Genomic DNA, 20,893 nt, shown 5'->3' with positions numbered 1-20,893 from the left:
CTATTAGTTCTGTTGACTATAGCATTGCACTGGTGACCCACATTCATCCTGCAATCAACCATAATCCTGAGGTCCCTTTCAGCCATTGTGCTGGCCAAGACATTGTCAATTGCAATACAGAAGAACCTGGAATCTTCTTCCAAAGAGGAGTATACCTCCACTGCTCGGGCCTGTAGAGGGGCTGTTAGGAAAGCTAAGGTGGACATAGAGCTAGGACTAGCGTCCAAGATCAAAGATAATAAAAAGTCCCTTTTCAAATATATAGGGAGGATGAAGAAGGCACCGGGAAACGTGGGGCCCCTGCGAGATACGCTGGGCAATCTGGTGGTTGCACCAGAGGAGAAAGCAGACCTCTTTAACAAATTCTTCACCTCTGTTTTCTTGTGCAGGGACTGGGACTCCCCCACTGTGATTCAAGATGGACTCGAGGGGAACGCCTCCAGACCTAAGGTTGAGGAGGACCAGGTTAGAGTGCTTCTGGAGGGTGTTGAGGGAGCTAGCATGGGTTATTGCAGGGCCCTTGGCATGGCTTTACAAGCGCTCGTGGTGCTTGGGCCAGGTGCCAGATGATTGGAAGATGGCCAATGTGGTCCCCGTCTTTAAAAAAGGGAGGAGGGAGGACCCGGGCAACTATAGGCCTGTCAGTCTTACCTCAATCCTGGGGAAACTCTTTGAGAAGATCATCAAGGAGCACATCTGTGATGAGCTGGCATCGGGGATGATGCTCAAGGGCAACCAGCACGGTTTCATTAGGGGCAGGTCATGACAGACCAACCTGATTGCCTTTTATGATCAGGTCACAAAAGCATTGGATGCAGGTGTCGCCGTGGATGTAGTCTTTCTGGACTTCAGCAAGGCCTTTGACACTGTCGACCACTCCATCCTCATTCAAAAACTACGTGACTGTGGCATCGATGCCTACACAGTCAGATGGATTGCTAATTGGCTGAAGGATTGTACTCAGAGGGTGGTGGTGGACGGGTCATATTCGACCTGGAGGGAAGTGGGCAGCAGAGTCCCCCAGGGCTCGGTCCTTGGGCCCGCACTGTTCAATTTCTTTATCAGCAATTTGGATGACGGGGTGAAAAGCAACCTGTTCAAATTTGCTGATGATACCAAAATTTGGGGTGAGGTGGGCACGCTAGTAGGGAGGGAAAGACTGCAGAAAGACCTGGGTAGGTTGCAGGGGTGGGCTAACAAAAACAGGATGCGTTTCAATACGGACAAGTGCAGGGTGCTGCACTTGGGCAGCAGTAACCAGCAGCACACTTATAAGATGGGAAACTCCCTTCTTGAGAGCATGGAGGCAGAAAGGGATCTTGGAGTCATCATTGACTCCAAGATGAATGTCGGCCGACAATGCGAGGTCACGGTCGGCAGGGCTAACCAGACCCTATCGTGCATCCACAGGTGCATCTCAAGTAGGGCCAAGGAGGTGATCCTCCCCCTCTACGCGACACTGGTCAGGCCACAGCTGGAGTACTGTGTCCAGTTCTGGGCACCCCACTTCAAGAGGGATGTGGACAACATTGAGAGGGTCTAGAGGAGGGCCACCCGCATGATCCAGGAACAGCAGGGCAGACCCTACAATGAGAGGCTACGGGACCTGAACCTGTTCAGCCTTCACAAGAGAAGTCTGAGGGGGGACCTTGTGACCGTCTATAAACTCACTAGGGGGGACCAGAAGGGTTTGGTGGAGACCTTGTTTCCCCTAGCGCCCCCCAGGATAACAAGGAATAACAGCCACAAGTTGTTGGAGAGTAGGTTTAGATTAGACATCCGTAAGAACTACTTCACAGTTAGGGAGGCTAGGATCTGGAACCAGCTTCCAAGAGAAGTGGTGCTGGCTCCTACTCTGGGGGTCTTTAAGAAGCGGCTCGATGCCTACCTGGCTGGGGTCATTTGAGCCCAGTTTTCTTCCTGCCCAGGCAGGGGGTCGGACTACAAGGTCCCTTCTGACCCTACTTCTATGATTCTACGATTCTATGGATTCTTTGTAGGCGTAGGTTCCTGAACCTCTTGTAAATAGATTTCATAGATTTCATAGATATTAGGGCTGGAAGGGACCTCAGAAGATCATCGAGTCCAGTCCCCTGCCCAAAGGGCAGGAAGTCAGCTGAGGTCATAGGATCCCAGCAAGATAAGCATCCAGTTTGCTCTTGAAGGTGTTCAATGTAGGCGCTTAAACCACCTCCGGTGGCAGGCTCTTCCAGACCTTGGGGGCTCGGACAGTAAAGAAATTCTTCCTTAGGTCCAGCCTGAAACAGTCTTGTAGTAATTTATGACCATTCGACCTAGTCATCATCCCTTGGGGTGCTCTGGTGAACAAACGTTCCCCCAGATACTGGTGGTCACCCCTGATAAACTTATAGGTGGACTTCAGATCACCCCTGAGCCTGTGCTTTTCCAGGCTAAAGAGCCCCAGGGCTCTCAGCCTGTCATCGTAGGGTCTGCTTCCCTGACCTCTGATCATGCGCGTGGCTCTTCTCTGGACTCTCTCAAGCTTCTCCACATCCTTTTTGAATTGTGGAGCCCAAAACTGGACTCAGTACTCCAGCTGCGGCCTCACTAAGGCTGAGTACAAGGGGAGAATGATGTCCCGGGATTTGCTTGAGAAGCATCTATGGATGCAAGCCAGCGTTTTGGTAGCTTTACTAGCCGCAGCATCGCACTGCAGGCTCATGCTCATCTTGTGGACAATGATGACCCCCAAGTCTCTTTCTTCCATAGTGCTAGCCAACATAGCACTGCTGAGCCTATAAGGATGCTGTGGGTTTTTCTTCCCAAGGTGGAGAACCTTGCATTTATCGGCGTTGAACACCATCAAATTCTCATCTGCCCACTTGCTGAGCCTGTCCAGGTCAGCCTGGATCACCCGCCTGTCTTCTGGTGTGGATGCTTTGCCCCAAAGTTTGGTGTCATCGGCGAACTTGGCCAGTCCGCTTCTGACTCCAGTATCCACATCATTAATGAAGATGTTGAACAGTATGGGTCCAAGGACAGAGCCTTGGGGGACCCCACTGGTCACAGGACACCACGATAGGAGGGTTTGTGAACTAAGGCGGGGGGGCATGAATATATAGCCACAGAAAACAATCATACAGGGCTGAAGAGGTGCACCAGTTTTTTGTTGTGGCTTTTATATCAAAGGGTGCTGCTTCTCAGATCAGCTGAGTGGAGCCCTGATGGCACACCAGCTGATCATAGCAACAGTCCTTTGAAGTAAAAGTAGTGGCCGAGTGGCTCATTCTTAATTTACAACCAAGCAGGCTGCAAACCATCCTGATATGAAAAATCTCGGTTCTTTCACATTAAAGCAAGTGGTGCCAATTCACTGGATCAATGTAGGGTCTCTTGTATCGTGGCAGTAGAGGCCAACCTTTTTGGCAGGCATGCCACAAATTAGCCCCTCACCCTCTCTGAATGTCACTCTGATCTTCTTCCCCTACCCAATATGCTGGTCTACTTTCTGCTCCCATCTCTGTGCTCCCTGCCCAATCTGCTGTTCTGCTGTTTCCTGACCTTTCTGCTGCTTTGCTCTCCCTGATCCACCATATGCCACACACAGCAGCCACTGATGCCACTTGTGGCACACATCCTGCAGATTGGCCATTCCTGTATCATGGCAAAGTTCTTATATCATGACACCATGTCACTTCATTAAGGGCTGGAAGACATGGGATAGTCTTGTGTACTGACAATAGTTTCTCAACAAAATCCAGAATGGGGAAAACTTCATTCTCACAGATGATGGATGCTCTTCAGTTTCTGGATTAACCATAACTTATTCCCCTCCCTTCTACAGCAGAGAGGTCTGATGAAGTTTCCGGAGTTTCTGGTCCTGTGCTGTTCTGTTAACTAAACAATCAACATCTGTTGTCAGGGACACAGAAGAAATGGAAGAGAGGAAAGGACACAGCAGGAAAGTAACCAGTGGACTCAGGAAGGGCACTTCTCAGCATACAATGTCGCCATCCGGCTTGGTTTCCAAAGGCGATGAGAAGTCAGAGAGTCCTAACCATGCAACTCAGATGGAGCAGCCGAAATACTATGTTGCAATTCAAAGAAATTCCAGGTACTATCGGTCCATGAGGCTACCAAGCAGAGAGAAAAGGAGGAATACAAGAGAGGCAGTGAATGCTGCAAATGTTTCAGGTGAGTACCAGACCCAAAATTCTCACTCTTTTACTGTGTTTAGTAGTGATGGGAAGGGAGCTCAGGTGGATCCACACTTACAGAAGTGGAGATTCCCATCTCTCACTTCACACAGCTCTAAGACTCAGCCCCTGCCCTTCTGCCACAGCTGGTGTTTCAATGCCAGACAGATTCACATTGGACCTGCAAAACACGTTTTGCTGTAGAGAACCAGAAGAGGCTCAGGAGCCAGGCTGTACCCCTTTCTCAGGGAAAATCACTTTAAGCAGGGAAAACCAAGTGGCAGACAAGAAGGGAGCCAACCCCCAGCAACATATGAAGACAGACAGACAGAAAAATGGGATTTCTACAAAGAAGGTCTGTGCAGCACCCTCAGAAAATAAACAGAAAAAGTGGGAAGGCAACGTGCCCAGGAACACCACCTCCAGCAAACAGACTGCACAGTTATGGGTGGGATCAAACCTCTTTGAAATGACAGGGTGCTACTCCGACCCTTCATCTAAACTGCCATTAAATCTCCTGCATAGAGTCAGGAAGCTGAGATAATGCAAGCAGTGTCCAAAACACACAGACATGTGGCAGACTTGAGTAAAAGCTGAATCATATGGCCCAAGGTGTTTCCCTAGGTACTTTCAGAGCAAACACAAGGCTTGTCTATGCAGTGTCAGTAGCTGGTCTTGTGGAGAACGGGACTGAGCATGCCCAGCCAACACCCATTGACATATTCCAAACTGCAAGTTCACCCATGAAATGACTCTGGGCCTGTTTCCAGTTTTTGCTTTCAAACGCTTGGGTTCTTGTGGGTTCAAAAGTAGACACTGGGGACAAGTCCAGAGCCGCCTCACAGTGAATTTACATCTAGGGAGAGCATTGACTGTTTTGGGTGGGTGAAACATGCTCCCTCCATAAGACACACCACTGACGTGGTGCAGACAAACCCACAGAGGCTCAGGAATTGATTAGACTGGAACTGAGTGTACCTGGTGATGTCCAAGAGGGAAGCAGGACAGTGATCAGAGAAGCTGAGAAAGAATGCTGCAAGGAAGTACTGATGCTGGTCCTAGTAAGAAGCTGAGAGAGAGCTTTTCAGTCAAGTGTTCAATGAGAGAAAGTTGGAGCTGTGAGCAAAGAAACCATTGCCTCCTTGATTCCTTCTGTTCCCAGGGAAGTAGGACTTTGTCCGTTCTTTGGAATGTAACAGGATTGCAGAGATCCCCAACCCAAGCATCGCTCTCCTCTGAACAGAACAAAACCTGCAGAGTCCAGAAGCGGGCAAGTTGCTTGGGTCACAAAAGGGCAGCAATATTCTAAGTGTCAGTGTGAAAAAAATCACTGAAGATGACTACTGTATCACCCAACAGAGAGGCACATTGCCCATCCCTAGCAAACAGCCTGGGGTTCCCTTGATGGCATGAGGATCAAACACCTCCCCCAAAAGAGGCCTGGGGGATTCTTCCAAGAAAAAGGGTCTCCTGCTCTGCCAGCCAAGGGAGCCATGTTATTCCCTGAGCAAAGGAGCTGATTCTGTCCAGTAAGATGTATGCAAAAGAAGATCCTTCCCTTCTCTGAGTGTACAAGCAGGCAGCACAAGAGCAGGGAGCATCTGCTTAATATGCTTCTACTGTTGTCAATGAGGTCTGTGGACTAATTGAGCATTCTGCATGCCAAGGCAGACCTCTACTCCACCCCAGCAGTGCAGCAGCAGGACTGGCTCAGAGCAGTTTCCTCTGCCTCTCCTGCTTACCAGCAGCGTCACTGCAGCAGGACTGGCACAGAAGACATTCTTCTCTGCATGCCCATGGCATCACTGCACCAGGATCACTGTATAAGGAAGGCATTCTCTCCTTTGTAGCCACAACATCTCTGCAGCATAGTCAGCTTAGAGAGAGGCCTCTCTCCTGCAAGCCTACACCTTTTCTGCACTTGGACCATGGCACAAGGCAGCATCTCTCCTGTTTAGCCAGTGTCACTGCAGGGGAATCACATAAGAGCAATGCTTCTCTCTGACATGCTTACAACGGCACCAGTGCAACCTGCCCTGCTCGGAGCAATGCTTCTTCTTTGCATGCCTTTCCTGTCATTCCATTGCTAAAGCAGGACCCTCTTGGAACAGACATTCCTCCTGCACATCTGCAGCCATCCAGCAGGATCTGTTCAGAGCAATATTTCTCTCTTCCAATCAACATAACAGGACTTACTAGGAGGAATACATCTCTCTGCTGGGTCACGTGCTGACTGGGAGCTGCGCGCAAAGAAACAAATCCAGCTTTGAACTGTAGCTTTTTCAGTAGGCTGGATGGCATAAACAGCTCTCCTGATTTTTCCCCTCAGAAACACAAATATCATTCACTCGCGCTCTCTCAGAAACTGGACAGCATAAGCTTTTATACAAGCCTCAGCCTAATATAACAGGAACCTCTTCTCACAGCATTTGCTCAAGCACATGGACACAAGGGATGGGTGAGCTCTTTTATATTAATTTGTTACCCCCTTTGAATCGGAGTCCAAAAGTCTGACTCAATATCAGACATTAATGTGTTCACCTTCTACCTAGGAGACAGTGAAAAAATGGGAGAGGAGAAAGGAATTAACCCCCTCCCCTCCAAGAATCCAGTAAATAAGTAGGATGGAATATATGGTGGGGAGAAATTAAGAAGTGAGAGCAGGGGGTGGGGAGGTGAGAAAAGTGAATCTAAAGGAAACTAAACCTAACAGAGGCAGAGGCTTAAGCACATTTCGGCATTTGTGCCAGCCTGCCTTTTGGGTGTATCTGAAAAGTATAAGACACATCAGGCACCTTGTTATCTAGAATCAGTTATTTTTGCAAGCAATCTCCTTTAGCAAGGGAGAAAATGGTTAAGTTAGAGGAAAGCGTTAGGAGACAGAGAAGCAGTTTTGTGAAATTTCTCCTGCCCTGCTCCTTTCCCATCACCTTCCACTCTCCGTAAACTATATATCACAGATGTACAAAAACTTGCAGTTCAGACAATCCTCTAATGGTGAATCAGTAGCATTGTCTAAGAGGGTGTATTGGAAATGCACTTCATATAGAGAGGCCAGGTCTGCACTCACTGGTGTCGGAGACATATTGCCATTGATATAAAGTAGAAGCAAAATTACTTCGTAAAAGAAAACAACAATGGTGTTCATCTTCAGGCTTCAAATAACAACAGACTTAATTTTGAAAGTGGGATGAGTCCTTCTCTGCCCTTCCCTGTTAAAGAATTTTGTGATGAGCCTGGGACCTAACAGAGTTTCTACCGCAGCTGTGGTTCCCTAAGAAAGACTTTCTGGTTTGCTTGAAAGAAAGGAGAGAAGAATTAAAGGTAAAGTTCCTTCCCAAAACTTACTTTCATTTTTCTTGCAATAAAGTGGACTTCTCTGTGGCAGGAAACAGACAGCTGCTTAAGTCCTGGCATGGGAAAACAGGTATCGGGACACTAACTCCACCCAGATCTTCTCTGTAAATAGTGGTGTTGAAAGTCACTGGCTCCTGGAGATAATTTTTTTGGGGTAGAAGCCTATTGTACACACACACACAAAGGATGATGCAAGCCTACACACATATTTTCATTTGATTGTACATGCAGTTGAAGAAAATGAATGTGTAAAGACTTGCCCTAAGAGTAGACATGTGAGCTTTACAACTTCTTGTTTGAAAATTTACCTCTCAGGAGTCAAAGTGCAGCCTAATGACTGCAAACCACTGTTTCTCCCATTCCCTTCCATTTAAACACATTATAGCTTATTGTAGAAATAACAAAAATCATTAAGAAAAGGGCTGATTTACTAACTTGTCAGCTGTCTCTTGTGCCACAGGTTCACTCAAAAATGGAGGCTCCAGAAGTGAGCTTGTGAATGTGGATGGGTTCTCTCATGAGGCATCCCCACTATCAGTAAAGCCTGATATGACAGCATCAGAAGAACAATGGATCCAAAGGTAAGGAGGAGCTACCAGAATTATCAGGCAGCAAGGATACTGTTTTGGAAGGAGGGCAGGGGCAATTTTATCTACCAATTCATGTCATCTCACCTTACTCAGCTGTACTAATTTCATCTTTTTATATATATATATATATATATATATATATATAGGCATTATATATATATATATATATATATATATATAAAAGGGCATTATATATATAATGATATATTATTATATATATTATATAATATTATAATATATAATATAAATAATATAAATATATAATAAATATATAAATATTATTTTAAATAAATAATAATATATATAAATATATATATTTTATTATATATAAAATATATATTTCTATTATTCCTAATATATATATATATTACAGTAGCTAATGCTTTGGGATAAAGGTTTTATGAGGCATAAAGGAGTTTGGAAGCAAGGGATGAATGACAAGAGGGTGGGGGAGGGGAAGTTGGCAAGACAATTTTTAAGTTCTTCAGCTTTGTTTACAGGTCATATAGCTTTCAAGAGTTGACTGGTGGTATAAAGTTGTCCACTTTTCCCTAAATTCCTCACTTACCCAGGCGGCATAAAGGTCTTGGTCCTATAAATCTTTGCCCAGTGCCCTGCAGGGAGTTGATGGCTGGTGGAATCCACAGCAACAGTGAGCAGTAGCCAGGCTTGGGCAAAAGCAATGTTGAAGAATAGTTGTAAGTTTAGAGTGGAAATCCCTGCACCCTCTGAGCCCACTCCCTTACTCTCAAGATTTGTGCTCTGTATGGAAAAAAAGGAAGTGAGCTGTGGGCGTGTCTGAGAAAAGAGACTTAAGTGTGGTCCTCAGCATGCAAATGAGGAGCATAGCTACCCACACTGCTGCTTTGCACCCGTTTCATTGCTAGATAGAAAAAAAGAGGAAGCTGTGGAGCAAACCTGCTCCCCTTCACACAGGATCAGGATCTTCTTTGCTTCCCACCCTGCTCATCATCATCTTTTGTGTAAATGAATACAGAGTAATACTCCATACCTGTGCCATAGAGGATCAAGCCCTAAGTGACAAACACCTGCCATTTGTACAAGGATGCGGTATGACACATCTTGTGGTTACCAAACCCCATGAAAGATCTCTTTTGATACCCTTGCCCAGGAGGACAATGCTAACAGAGAATCTTGACTACAAAACATAGCTAATTATTTACATACAGGAATTATCCTGGCTGGAATTGATAGCCCTTTTTGCATTAAACCGAGCACATGAAATCAGACAGCAGCAGTCTGCTGAAGTGTTAAACCCATCTGTCTTCCTCTCCTGGCGTAATCACTGCTGTCAGCCTCCGACATCCTGGCATTGCCAGTTAGGCAGCTATAAAACGTGCAAATTCTGATGCAAGCTCTGGAGTCAAGAACAATGAGCCACTGCTATGAGCCAGGTTTATTTCACATGCTGCAGCTTGTACAGCTTGACAGGTCAGTGCAGGTTACAGATCATGTGTCTGCAGAAAGAAGGCAGTGTGATTCTACTGAGGTAGGATCATATCTACTGTAAATTGGCAGAATTGACAAAAAATGGGACCTACATTTTAGCTAAAACTCAGACCCTCTCTGTAGCCCCTTTTCTGTAAAAATCACTCTCCTGCCCATTAAATAAGCATGCTCCTATGCAGATAGACGTACACAATTTGTACATAATCCAGAGAAGTGCTGAACATCTTGCATCTAATCTCTGCAAAAAAAGCTTGCTGGCACTTGGCAGCTAGAGCTGCAGGTCTAGGTAAAGAAAAGCAGTGGCACATCTGTGTGCAACAGGGGAGCAGCCCCACTTGAAGCATATGGGTTCTAGCCCCATATGGTACATCTCAAGATGCATTACTTAGTGTCTAGCAGCAGCCAGATGTTGTGTGCTGCTTTCTTTACATTTTGAGTAGTGACTCCCTCTCCAAAAGTATTGAGACTGGACAAGTACAAAGAAAAGGGAAAAGAAACTAGATGTGGAATTTCCCATGGTCATAGCTCACCACAAGGTCACCAATAGGCAGAGAGTCTTTTCTTTCTGCACACTGGATATGAAGCCTCCACTTTAGAGACCAAAGATCATCTGAAGTCATGAATTATGTTTGTTGGACTTCAGCCAAGAAAACTGTCAAAGGCACTGCTGTAACTAATAGTCACCTTCCTCTGAAAGGTAGACTACCATCAGCTCACTTAAGTATGCATGTGCATGCACACACGCACAATAAAAGAATACATGTTTTAGAGTAGTAGGGTGTAAAAAGCTTTTCTGGAATGAATTTGGGTTGGCCACATGACTCATGAATAGCTAAGGCAGATTATCTCAAACATATGTTGATCAAACTTTTTTCCAGCACACAATCCTGAAGTCTGTATGCATCACATGCTTTACAATTTACTACTGTTTTAGACAGTTTCAAAATAAATTTATTTTTCTATCCTTCCTTCTGTACAGCCTTGGCACCTAGCAAGGCTAATTACAGAGTATTTTCTGGGAAGGGAAAATTTTAATTAATACATTGAAAATATATCTCTGAGAATAGCTTTTCTGGACATTAAGATGCTATTACGTTTAAAGTCCTATATTTCACAGATTGACAGAGTTAGAAGCAAGTAAGTTCTGTGTCCCAACTGGGCTATCCTATGTTTTTAAAAAACTGAAACAGAAAGAAACCCAGAAATTCCATGCAATATCACATGATGGACACCCACATTAGTCATAAGCAGAGTTGGAATTATAAAGACTTCTGTCACTTAGCCTGTGTGTTAGCAATTGTAGGTTGTCATCTCCATGTGGATCAGCACTAGAAGGAGACATAACTATTGCCGTGGGTTTTAAAAATATTTGCTGAAAACAGAGGAATGGTGAGATGCCAGGATCTTGGATTTCATTCCAGACTCTGGGGTTGTGGGAGCTCTAGTGGATATGGACTCTTCTACATATCCCCTCTACACTCAATTCCTTTGGCTTTATCTTTTCAAACTTGTTCCTGTCCTTGTCCTGTCTCCTCTCTCTCCTGGCTCCTTATCCTATTCTCCAGACCTACCTACTCCTAATTTCTATTCCTGAGACTTCTCTTCTGAGTCCTGACCTCCTTGTCCAAATTTGTCTCTTCCCCTTCCTCTGGCTTCTAGCCTCGGTTTCACACCCTTATTGTCTCCCACTCCTGACTCTCTCTCCAGACTCCATGTCTAACATAGTGTCCCCTCTCTTCCCCAAGTCTCTGTTCAGCTCCTCCACCGATCTCAGTTTCCTGCCAAACTACTGGCTGCTAGTGTCCCTTCCTATCATTCCCGAGTCCCAGCACCTGTGTCCTTTTCCAGCTAGCACCAGTCCCAGTCTTGGTTTCCTTTCCCAGGTCTCTGTCCGTTGCAGGCCAAAAAACCCCTAAAATTAGGGATTGGGAAGTTCCACGTGTCTCACACCAGGAAGCCAAACCACAAGAGTGAAAATTGTACACAGATGGTGATTAGCAAGGTGGAAAAAACACCCCCGATGCCTAAATTCCTTTGGAAAAAAAACTTTATATAAGCTGATGTAGTAACAAAAATACTCCACAAAAATATGAAAAATACTTGAACGATTCATCATAGAAAACACTGCTCAGACAACATAACATAACCAGACTGACAAACTTTAACTAGTGTTTTGCTAGGTACAGCATTATAACTGACTCCATATTTCTCCTGCAATTCAATTAGCTTGGATTAAACCATCCACCATTGGCCTCAACATTTAGAAGGTCACTGGGATATTTTCATGAAGATTTGCTGGATTAACATAAACTACTTGATACAAGTACAAATAACACACTTCCCCCCGTTCTTCAGCAAACCAAGGAATGCCAATTAATCTTTTCCAAGCTTTCTAATCAAATTTGCCTTTGAGCTTGGAATATGCATGAGACAGCTTAAACTGATGGGGTAACTTCTGAAAAAAAATTAGCACTTAAAAGTACAGACATAGAATAAAAATCCCTCTACCAGTCATAACTATAACATTGCAATAAACACTTCAGAAACTCCAGTAAAATATCACATTTTAATACATGGACCAGACCAGCTAAAATTTAAAATCTCTTACAAGAGCAGTATGCTAAAGCTTAGAACATTTTGCTACTGTTCCACCCCCCACTTCCTTTTCAGAATACACACATGCCCACACTGCCTCTCCTTAATACACAGGCATGCTGAGTATTGTAATCAAGACCTTGAAAGACCATTTAAAAAAGGGAAGAGACGCATATGAATGATTCCTGGTGTCTGTGTACTTTGGAGCACCTCAGAATCCCTAAGGAGGAACTACGTTTTTTGTTGTTAAACTTTGGTTCCCAGTCTTCAAGAAGTTGGGTGCTGCCTCTGGACAACAGTGGGAGCAGAAAGCACCCAGTACCCCCTAAAACGTGCTTGTGAGCTTGTAGGATTAACAATTCGTTATAAAGTACAGATGATGCCAGTTGCCAGATTCTCTGACAAGGATTTTTTTTAAACATCAAAATGGATTTTCATTAGAAAATGCTGATTTGTCATCATAGGAATGAATGTATGTTTTAAAGAAACTATCATTGCAAAAGGTTTTCCAGATCCAGGGTGCAAAGTTCTTGTCAACATATATATATATACACACACATATACATATATACATACACACGCTCAAAACTAAGAACTTTCAAGGTTTTTCATGAAAAATGAGAAAACAACCTGCTCCTTTAAAACCCTGGTGGTAGAGCACTTGCTTGGGCATGGAGGAATCCCGTGTTGTCATATGATGCCCTGCCTGCTAAGGTGAGAGAGAGAGAGAGAGAGAGAGAGAGAGAGAGAGAGAGAGAGAGAGAGAGAGAGTGTCTGCACGTGCGCACGGACAAGAAATAGGCTCTTACCTCAGCAGGCAGGGCATTATATTCTGCATCCCAAGCAAGTGCCCTACCACCAGGGTTTTAAAGGGGTTGGTTGTTCTCTTTCTCATTTTTCATGAAAAACCTTGGAAGTTCTTAGTTTTTTTTTGCTGTAGACTGCAAAACTTTCTGAAATCTTGAAAATGTTCACAATCTCGTATTTCATATAACCTTATATGAAATACAAGTAAATGATGTTACACTTGGGGAAAAAGAAAGGGTAACATTTTTTAGAGATTGAATTTGAAATAGAAAAAAAAAATCTTCCTAGTATAAAAAAGAAGAGTCAGTGACCGCGTCTACACAAGACACTGCACAGTTGTTTATACAAGTACTAGATGACTATGCAGTAAACTGAGTTACTGCGCAGTAGTGCCGACGAACATATTTTTCATGATGGTACTGCACAGTAGCCTAATGCTACTGCCAAGTCACGGTTGTTGCCATGTGATGTTACTGCGCAGTAGTACTGGGCTACTGCACAATCAGCGTCTCATGTAGATGTGGCCTGTTAGTACTAAATAGTGGAACAGATTCATATAGGATGAAAATGTGGGCTGTTCCTTATCATAGTAGTGACTTTGCATGGTCACGGAGGGCTTTCCATTGTAAACGTTGTTCTCATTTCTTCATAGCACCAATTACATTTTCTTGCGACAGACATTTTTTATGCTTTCATCTCAGTCCAAAGCTGAATTTATTTTGGAAAGTCTTAAGGAAAAAAACAGACAGTTTGGGTTAAATAACAGGCAGATAAGGGATTTACATTTTTTTCCTATTTTTGAATGTTTTTTCACACCCATAACCCAAAATGCTTACTTTTAAAAGAAGTTCAGATTTGTCAACAGAATTAACCCTTGAGAGTGAAGCAATGTGATACAGTAAAAAGGGCATCACATTGACATCCAGGATGTCTGGGGTCTATTACTGACTCTGCCACTTTCTTGCTCAGTGATTCTGAATAAATCACAGTATACTGTTTGGTGACTCACTTCCTCCATCTGCAAAATGGGGATAATACTACTTTCCAAACTTTGTGCAATGTTTTCAGACTGACAGATAGAAAAATCTCATTTAAGGACTAATTATTAACATATCTGGTTAACAGTTGGCACAAAAAAAGTTATTGAATTTACAATTCATTAACCTTTTTACATGCATCAGCTCTTTCTGAAAGACTTATCTGAATAGGTGTACACAGAAGATATCCCTAGAGGGCTGCACATTTCCAGTAAATGCCTTTGCATGTCTTTGCTACACTAGTGTTGGATACGCAGTTAGCAAGAAATCCTTCCGCAACACCACCTCTCCCCAGCGTGGGGTGGATAGATAGCATGGATTATTAAACTGTTCACAACAGTAACTATCCTCTGTTGAAGTGCCAGACTCTACTTTTGCAGTTACCAGCCCTTCTCAATACCTTCTCAGAGAGCTGCTGCCAAGCTTTTAGGCTTTTTTTTCCCCAGCAATCAGAGCCCCTTTCCTTCTCAAATGCTCTCCACCACTTTCCCCCTTTCACAGCCCCTCTGCCCATCCTCCTAATTGTGTATATCTCAGAGCCCCTCTGGGAAACACCTGAGCACCTGGCCTTCAAACCATTTGTCCTGACCCCTGTCCAGCGGTGACTCTCCTCACTCTTCCATGCCTACAAGTGGCAAAACAACTTCCAATTCTTGCACCTCTCAGTGACAACCTGCTAACCCCCTCCCCCCAACCTCCCTATGCCTAACAACCCCCAAACCCTCTTTCTGCTGTCAAAACCTTCTGCTTTCAATCCCAGCTGCCAGTCTCTTTTAGTGTGCATCTATAGTGCCCTCCCCTCAGCAGAGGGGCAGCCAAAGCCGCATCGATCCAATCTGGCCTGCTGGAGTGGCGACAACATTTTTCCTCCAGCAAAATTCCCGGAGGAGAGGGGCAGTGGTGTCGCCTGGGGCAGGGACGCGGGCGCCGAGACCTCCCCGCCGGGCGGCACGGGCCGAGCAGCCCCGCGCGCCCCGGCCCCTCCGCCCTGCGGGGTCCGCGCACGAGCCCGCACGGGCAGGCAGCGCCGGAGTCGGGCAGGAGGCGGGAGTCGACGTAGCCCCTCGTACAGGAACCCAACGGGAGGGGGCGGCCGACCGACCGGCAGGCGGGGGCGGGCAGACGCTTCCCTGACCTCAAGGCGGCTTGGTCAGGGGTGCTGCTGAAGTAACCCGGGTCCGCGCGAGCCTGCGCCGCTGCGCGCCCGGCCGCTGCCTCCGCCCCGCGCAGAGCATCGCGGTACGGTACGGTGCGGTGCGGTGCGGTGCGGTGCGGAGCGGAGCAGAGGGGCGCGGGCTGCCGGCGGGCGAGGCGCGTGCGCCCGGGACACGGGCACCTGCCCGGCGGGCGGCGGGCGAGCGGGTCCTCTGCGGGGCGGGCGCAGGGGCCGGGGCACCGCCGCCGCCGCCGCAGGTCCCCGCCCGCCTCCCGCGCAGGCTGCGGCTGCAGCTGCCGCCGCCCCCGTCTCCGTGGAAACGGGCCGGACCCCCCAGCCCGGCGCCGCCCGCCGCAGCTCCGCGCCCGCCGCCGCCGCCGCCGCCGCCGCCTCGCATGGAGCTGCTGGCCGCGGCGCTCGGCGCCGCCTGCGCCCTGGACGCGGACGGCGCGGCCGAAGCGCGCCCGCCCGGCAGGTGAGGGGCAGGGAGGGCGGCGGGCGCGGGGGGGGTCCCCAGGCCGGGAGCTGCGCCCCGCGCGGGCCGCCCCGACCGAGCCGTCCCGACCGCCTGTCCCCGCAGGGAGTCGCCCGCCGCGGCCGAGAGCCCCGAGCGCCCCGCCGAGCCCGAGCCCGAGCCCGAGCCCGAGGCGCTGCAGCCCATCCAGCCGCTGACTGCCGAGTCCTGGAAGAGCCTCATCGAGCAGATCGGTACGTGCGGGGCTCCGGGCGCGGGCCGGACGGCGGGAGGGAGGGAGGGAGGGGGAGGCGGGCGCGGGGCTGGCCGGCCAGGGGCTCCCGTACCCCGTCCTCACACCCGGTCCAGCCCCCGCTGCTGTCGCGGCTGTCCCCGCTCCCCGCACCACCTCCCTCCCGGGAGAGGCCACTTCTGGTCAGGCAGCCACGCAGGCTCAGGGTAGGGCAGCGATGGGTGGCAGAAGGCAGGGCAGAGACCCTCCAACTCAACCAGACACATTATTCGGGGCATCGAAGGGGCATGGGATGGATACAGCTCAAGGTGCGGCTTCGTTAGAATCAGAGGGAACAAGGGCTGGAAGGGACCTCAGGGCATCTAGTCCAACTCCCTGCTCAGAGCAGGACATCCCCACTGCTGCTTCCCAGCCAAGACTTTGTGCAGACAGGTCTTAGAAACCCCCAAGCATGGAGATTCCACCACCGCTCTGGGTAACCTGTTTAGTTCATCACCCTCCTAGTGAAAAAGTTTTTCCTAATATCCATCCTAAACCTCCCTCCCTGCAAGGTGACACCACTGCTCCTTGTTCTCTCATCTGCCGCCACTAAGAATGGTCCAGCTCCATCCTTTTTCAAACCCCCCTTCAGGTAATTAAAGGCTGCTATTAAATCCCCCCTCAGTCTTCTCTTCTCCAGACTAAATAAGCCCAGTTCCCTCAGCCTCTCCTCACAAGTCATGTCCTCATCCCCTCATCCCCGAACCATTTTTGTTGCTCTCCAGTGGACTCTCTAATTTGTCCACATCCTTTCTGCAGTGGGGGGGGAGGGGGGGAACACGACAGACTGAACACAGCACTCCAGATGTGGCCTCACCAGTGTTCATAGATTCATAGATTGTAGAGTCAGAAGGGACCACAATGGATCATCGTGTCCGACCCCCTGCCCCTGGCAGGAAAGAGGACAGAGGGCAGATGACCCCAGCCAGGTGACTATCTAGCCTCTTCTTGAAGACCTCCAAGCTAGGTGATAGCACCACCTCTCTTGGAAGCCCATTACAGATCCTGGCCACCCTTACTGTGAAAAATTTCTTCCTAATATCTAACCTAATAGAGGGGAATAGTCATGCCCCTTGATTTGCTGGCAACACCTCTGCCAATGCAGCTCAGTAAGCCGTTAGCTTTCTTCACAACCAGGGCACACTGCTGGCTCAGATTCAGCTTATTTCCCACTGTAACCCTCAGGTCCTTTTCTGCAGAGCTGCTGCTTTAGGTCATCTGTAAGGTGCCTCTCTACTCTGTCTTCTTCCTGACTTCAGGCTAACATAGCTAACTACCTCTCTCTTCTCTGCCACTCATTTGTGACACAGGAGCGCCAAGCAGCCATTTATCAGGATCAAGACCTGCCTGTGCACAGAAGGCCTCTGGCCCAAAGAGCATGGGAAATCTAAATAGACCAAGATAGGCAAACAAGCCACAATTTGAAGCCATTTAAATTTGCCTTTTTGACACTAAAATGGGGCACCCCCCCCTCTCTGCCATTGTCCACATGCCCCCAATCATTAGCCAGTGTTGATCTAGCATACATTTTTTTCCACTTGGGCTACCCTACAGAGAAAGCTATAGAGGGAAAAGAAACTAAAACCAAATCCAGATCAAATTGTGCCATGACGTTCATTCAATTCCAGTCGGTCTCTTCCTCCCTCAAAGGAACAACAGGCAATTTCTAGCTTCGCCAGGGCTCGCTAGGGTACAGAGTGTGACGACACAGCTACCTTTGCAGTAAACCAAAATAAATACTATACCTTCAGCAAAAAATCTCAAAATATGAATACAACATAAAACCCTTTGGATTAAGAAACAAAAAGGTACTAGCAAATATTGCTGAACCTCAAATGCAGATCCTTATTTTTTTCATAACTGCAATAAGTACACTTTCCCATTAAACTTTCATATAACAGCAGTACCTAGAAGTAACAATCAGAACCCCATCATGCTAGGAGCTGATTGAACCTACGATAAGAAACAATCCCGGCTCAAAAGTTTGTCATCAGACTCTTGTGCTATCATTTGATTTGTGTAGACTGGGCTCAGCATCTGAGTGGAACCCCCGTGGCCTTGATGGGGTCCCTTTGCACAGATCAGTTTGCATGATCTGGTCCTAAATTAGACAAAATGTAACACAAAGGGGAATAGAGATGGGAGGAGAAAGGCAAGTATGACAGTAACAAACCCAAGGCTGCAGATAAGCTTAATTAAATGTGTAATTTGAGGGGTTTAGATTTGCATGTTTTTTTAAATCAGTGAACACAGTATTAGTAAAGCATTAAAAGAGGCTATGTGCCCAGTACAAACAATTAAACTAAAAAACAAAACAAGCCCCCCTGCAACTAAATGTGTTACAAGAAACACTCCCCATTGTCAATTGCCAAGTGAAAAAAACCGTGAGCGAGTTTATTTTCAGTATTTGTTTAAGGAAATAGTTCAGTATTGAAACACAGATAGCAAAAAATAATTAAGCAATTGATGGGGCAGAATGAAGTTGTCTTGTTATGATGAACTGCACATCTTTATAAAAGTCACATGTGATTGATGTAGAATAAGTTGTCCTTGTCTATTCATCTCATTGTCTTTGAGTACTTGAATTCAGTAAGTTATGCCGTAGGTAATTTAACTGTTGTCGCTTAGCAACCTTCATTGGTTTCATAAATGAAGATTTTTTTTTGTCTTTGTAATTATGGAGCAGCTGATAGCTGTAGCAATTTTTTTCACACACTTTTTTGCCTAGACAAAAAAGTGGGACAAATTCGCCAAGACAGAGATGAAGAGATCTTACTAAAATACTTGTTGGATTACACAAACTGGAGTAATCTTTTACAGCTCCGTTGGACACAAATGTAGTATGTACACTGGCAGCATCAGATATTCTGAGTGTCTGGAGGTCTCCATGTAAGGACAATGCTAAGGTTATTTGGAGGTGTGAGGGAAGTGTCACTTTACCTGTTTTACTCAAGGTTGTGGCTTGCATGTCTTTAGCCTGAATATGTTGTTCTTTGCGGGAGGCGGTAGAGGGGATTCTCTAGGCATTTCCTGGTTTTCTACAATGTGAGTCTAAGTCTGAGGTTCCATATTCTGGAACCTTACCTCTTCCTTAAAGATTTTCTTTGCACAAAAATTCAACAATTTGAACAGGGGATTGGAAAGCTGCATTTCTAAAGTTGTCAAAGTAGATTCCTTGGTAATTGAGAAGAGCTAAGTTCCAGAGAGACAAAGACTAATGCTTATAACAAGCCATCATGGGAAATCTGCCAGAGATTCCAATGAACTGTCAAGCCAAGACCCGCGGTTAGGCTATTTGAACCATTGAAGAGAATTGCCAAAAGTAGAAGCTTGGAGTTAGCTGTTTGGTTGTTGGCAAGGAGGGTGCCGTAGCAAGTTTGGACCAAGGAGACAACCAAATTCATTGGGAAGAATGCTGCAGAGGAAGATTTGAGTGATCCAAACACCAGATATCAGATAAAATGGTTGAATTTTGGGCACTGTCTAGGGAGGTGGTGAACAATTAAGTACAGACAGTCAAAAAGCCCAAGGCTGGATTGATTTAGTCTTCACAGGTTAGTCAAAGCTGCATAGACTGAACCAATAAGCAAGCAAACAGACATTCATGTTTGATTCAGGAAATGCAGCCACATGCCTGCAGTGGCCCAAGTCAGGAGGCGGGGCGGGGTGGGGGGTGGCACTAGAGGATGTCTCCTTACTGGGTTGCAGCAGACAGCTTGGGCCAAGGCTAGCCTGCCCACCTCCCAAGGGAGGGTTTGCAGGGAGGTGTACAGCATCCTGGGATGCTGGAGGACTGTGAGTTAACTTGAATCTGAAGGGGTTCTGGGACAGAAGTTCAATAAACCAATTTAATGTAAATCAGTTAAATTTGATACTGCATCCATCCAGTAGGCTTGTGCGAATAGGGAAGTATTGGATTTGGATTTGTCTGATTCAGAGGACAGTGATTAAATTTGGAGATTTGGATCACTGTCCTGAATCGATTCAGCTGAATGAGCTTTGGGAGATTCAGCACTGATTCAGAGAGATTTGGTGATTCGGATCAGCCGGGGAGAGGCAAGCACAGTTGGGCAGTTGCAGGTTCTTTTGCAGCTCCTCCGGCTGTGCCTGCCTCTAGCTGGGCAGGGGGAGCCACAGAAGAAGCCCTCATGGCTGCTCTGCCTGGCCCCATCCCCCACCCGGCCCCAGCCTAGTCACGGCACTTAAAAAAAAAAAAAGCCCTTCACTCACTGGCTGCAGAAGTGGTGATTGGGACCTCTGGGCACTCGTGGCAGAGACCCCCCCCATGCAGCATGGGGCATTGGGGGGCAGCGGGGTTGGCCCTACCCACTTGGCACCCATGGGGCAGCTGCCCCATGGCACGAGTGCAGTGTGACTTGGCAGGGTGCTGTGCACTGCCTAGGAACGGGCTGAGTGCTGCTGGGCTCGCGCTGATACATGGAGCTGCCCCAGCTCCCAGGCGAATTGAACCAGCTGGGGAATCGAGCAAGGAGCTGGGGGAAATGTTCAGGTCCCTGAACATTCCCCCCAGTTCAATTCCACAGCTCCCCAATCTTTTCCTCCAGCTGTGGCATATGTTACGTTCTTAATTTAGTGGCAACATGTTAGTAAAAAGCTTGACAAATTGGTTTAAAAAAAATCCTAAAACTTAAATAATATGACCTGGTTGCCATACGTATAATTAGTAGGAAGATATATTTGATGGCTATGAGCTTAGTCTGTCTGGGAACAGAGGAGAGGCAGATTTTTGATTGTCAAGGGACCATATTTTGAGTCCAACCCTGGTGGGCACAGTGATCCAGAATTCATTCCAAATGACCATAATAATTTTGTTTCTTGGAATGAGGAGAGAAGGAATTTGAAGTAGAGGAATCCATTCAGTGTCTGAAACCTGTGTGAATTATTTTAGAGAAAAGATTTTGTTTCTGTCAGTGCAGCAAGTGATAAGATTAAGAGCACTGGAGACTAGAAATGCACA

At 46.8% G+C, this 20,893-nt stretch overlaps 2 protein-coding genes across 10 annotated transcripts in view; one reads left to right on the top strand and one right to left on the bottom strand.

Moving 5' to 3' along the window:
• NEU2 (neuraminidase 2) overlaps positions 1 to 8,833 on the bottom strand; it is a 53,077-nt gene extending 44,244 nt beyond the window's left edge. The window contains exon 1 of one of the 3 annotated variants that reach the window (XM_059730878.1): positions 8,673 to 8,833. The gene's annotated coding sequence lies outside the window, so the exon portion shown is untranslated. Of the gene's footprint in view, positions 1 to 7,505; positions 7,702 to 8,672 lie in introns of those variants that run through there. The other 2 variants (XM_006261797.4, XM_059730877.1) reach the window with 2 other exon arrangements.
• The window catches only part of NGEF (neuronal guanine nucleotide exchange factor), a 90,941-nt gene that overhangs the window by 29,245 nt on the left and 40,803 nt on the right, over positions 1 to 20,893 (top strand). For 2 of the 7 annotated variants that reach the window (XM_059730873.1, XM_059730874.1), the window contains exons 2-5: positions 390 to 465; positions 3,884 to 4,155; positions 7,975 to 8,095; positions 15,750 to 15,877. In XM_059730873.1, coding sequence (XP_059586856.1) covers positions 419 to 465; positions 3,884 to 4,155; positions 7,975 to 8,095; positions 15,750 to 15,877 — 568 coding nt within the window. In that variant the 5' untranslated portion in view covers positions 390 to 418. Of the gene's footprint in view, positions 1 to 389; positions 466 to 3,883; positions 4,156 to 5,940; positions 6,616 to 7,974; positions 8,096 to 15,124; positions 15,645 to 15,749; positions 15,878 to 20,893 lie in introns of those variants that run through there. The other 5 variants (XM_019486087.2, XM_019486088.2, XM_019486090.2 and 2 more) reach the window with 4 other exon arrangements.

This window comes from Alligator mississippiensis, chromosome 7 (genome assembly GCF_030867095.1).
Source record: "Alligator mississippiensis isolate rAllMis1 chromosome 7, rAllMis1, whole genome shotgun sequence".
Lineage (NCBI taxonomy): Eukaryota > Metazoa > Chordata > Crocodylia > Alligatoridae > Alligator > Alligator mississippiensis.
The sequence above is the reverse complement of the archived record's forward strand: the minus strand, read 5'-3'. Positions and strand labels throughout refer to the sequence as shown.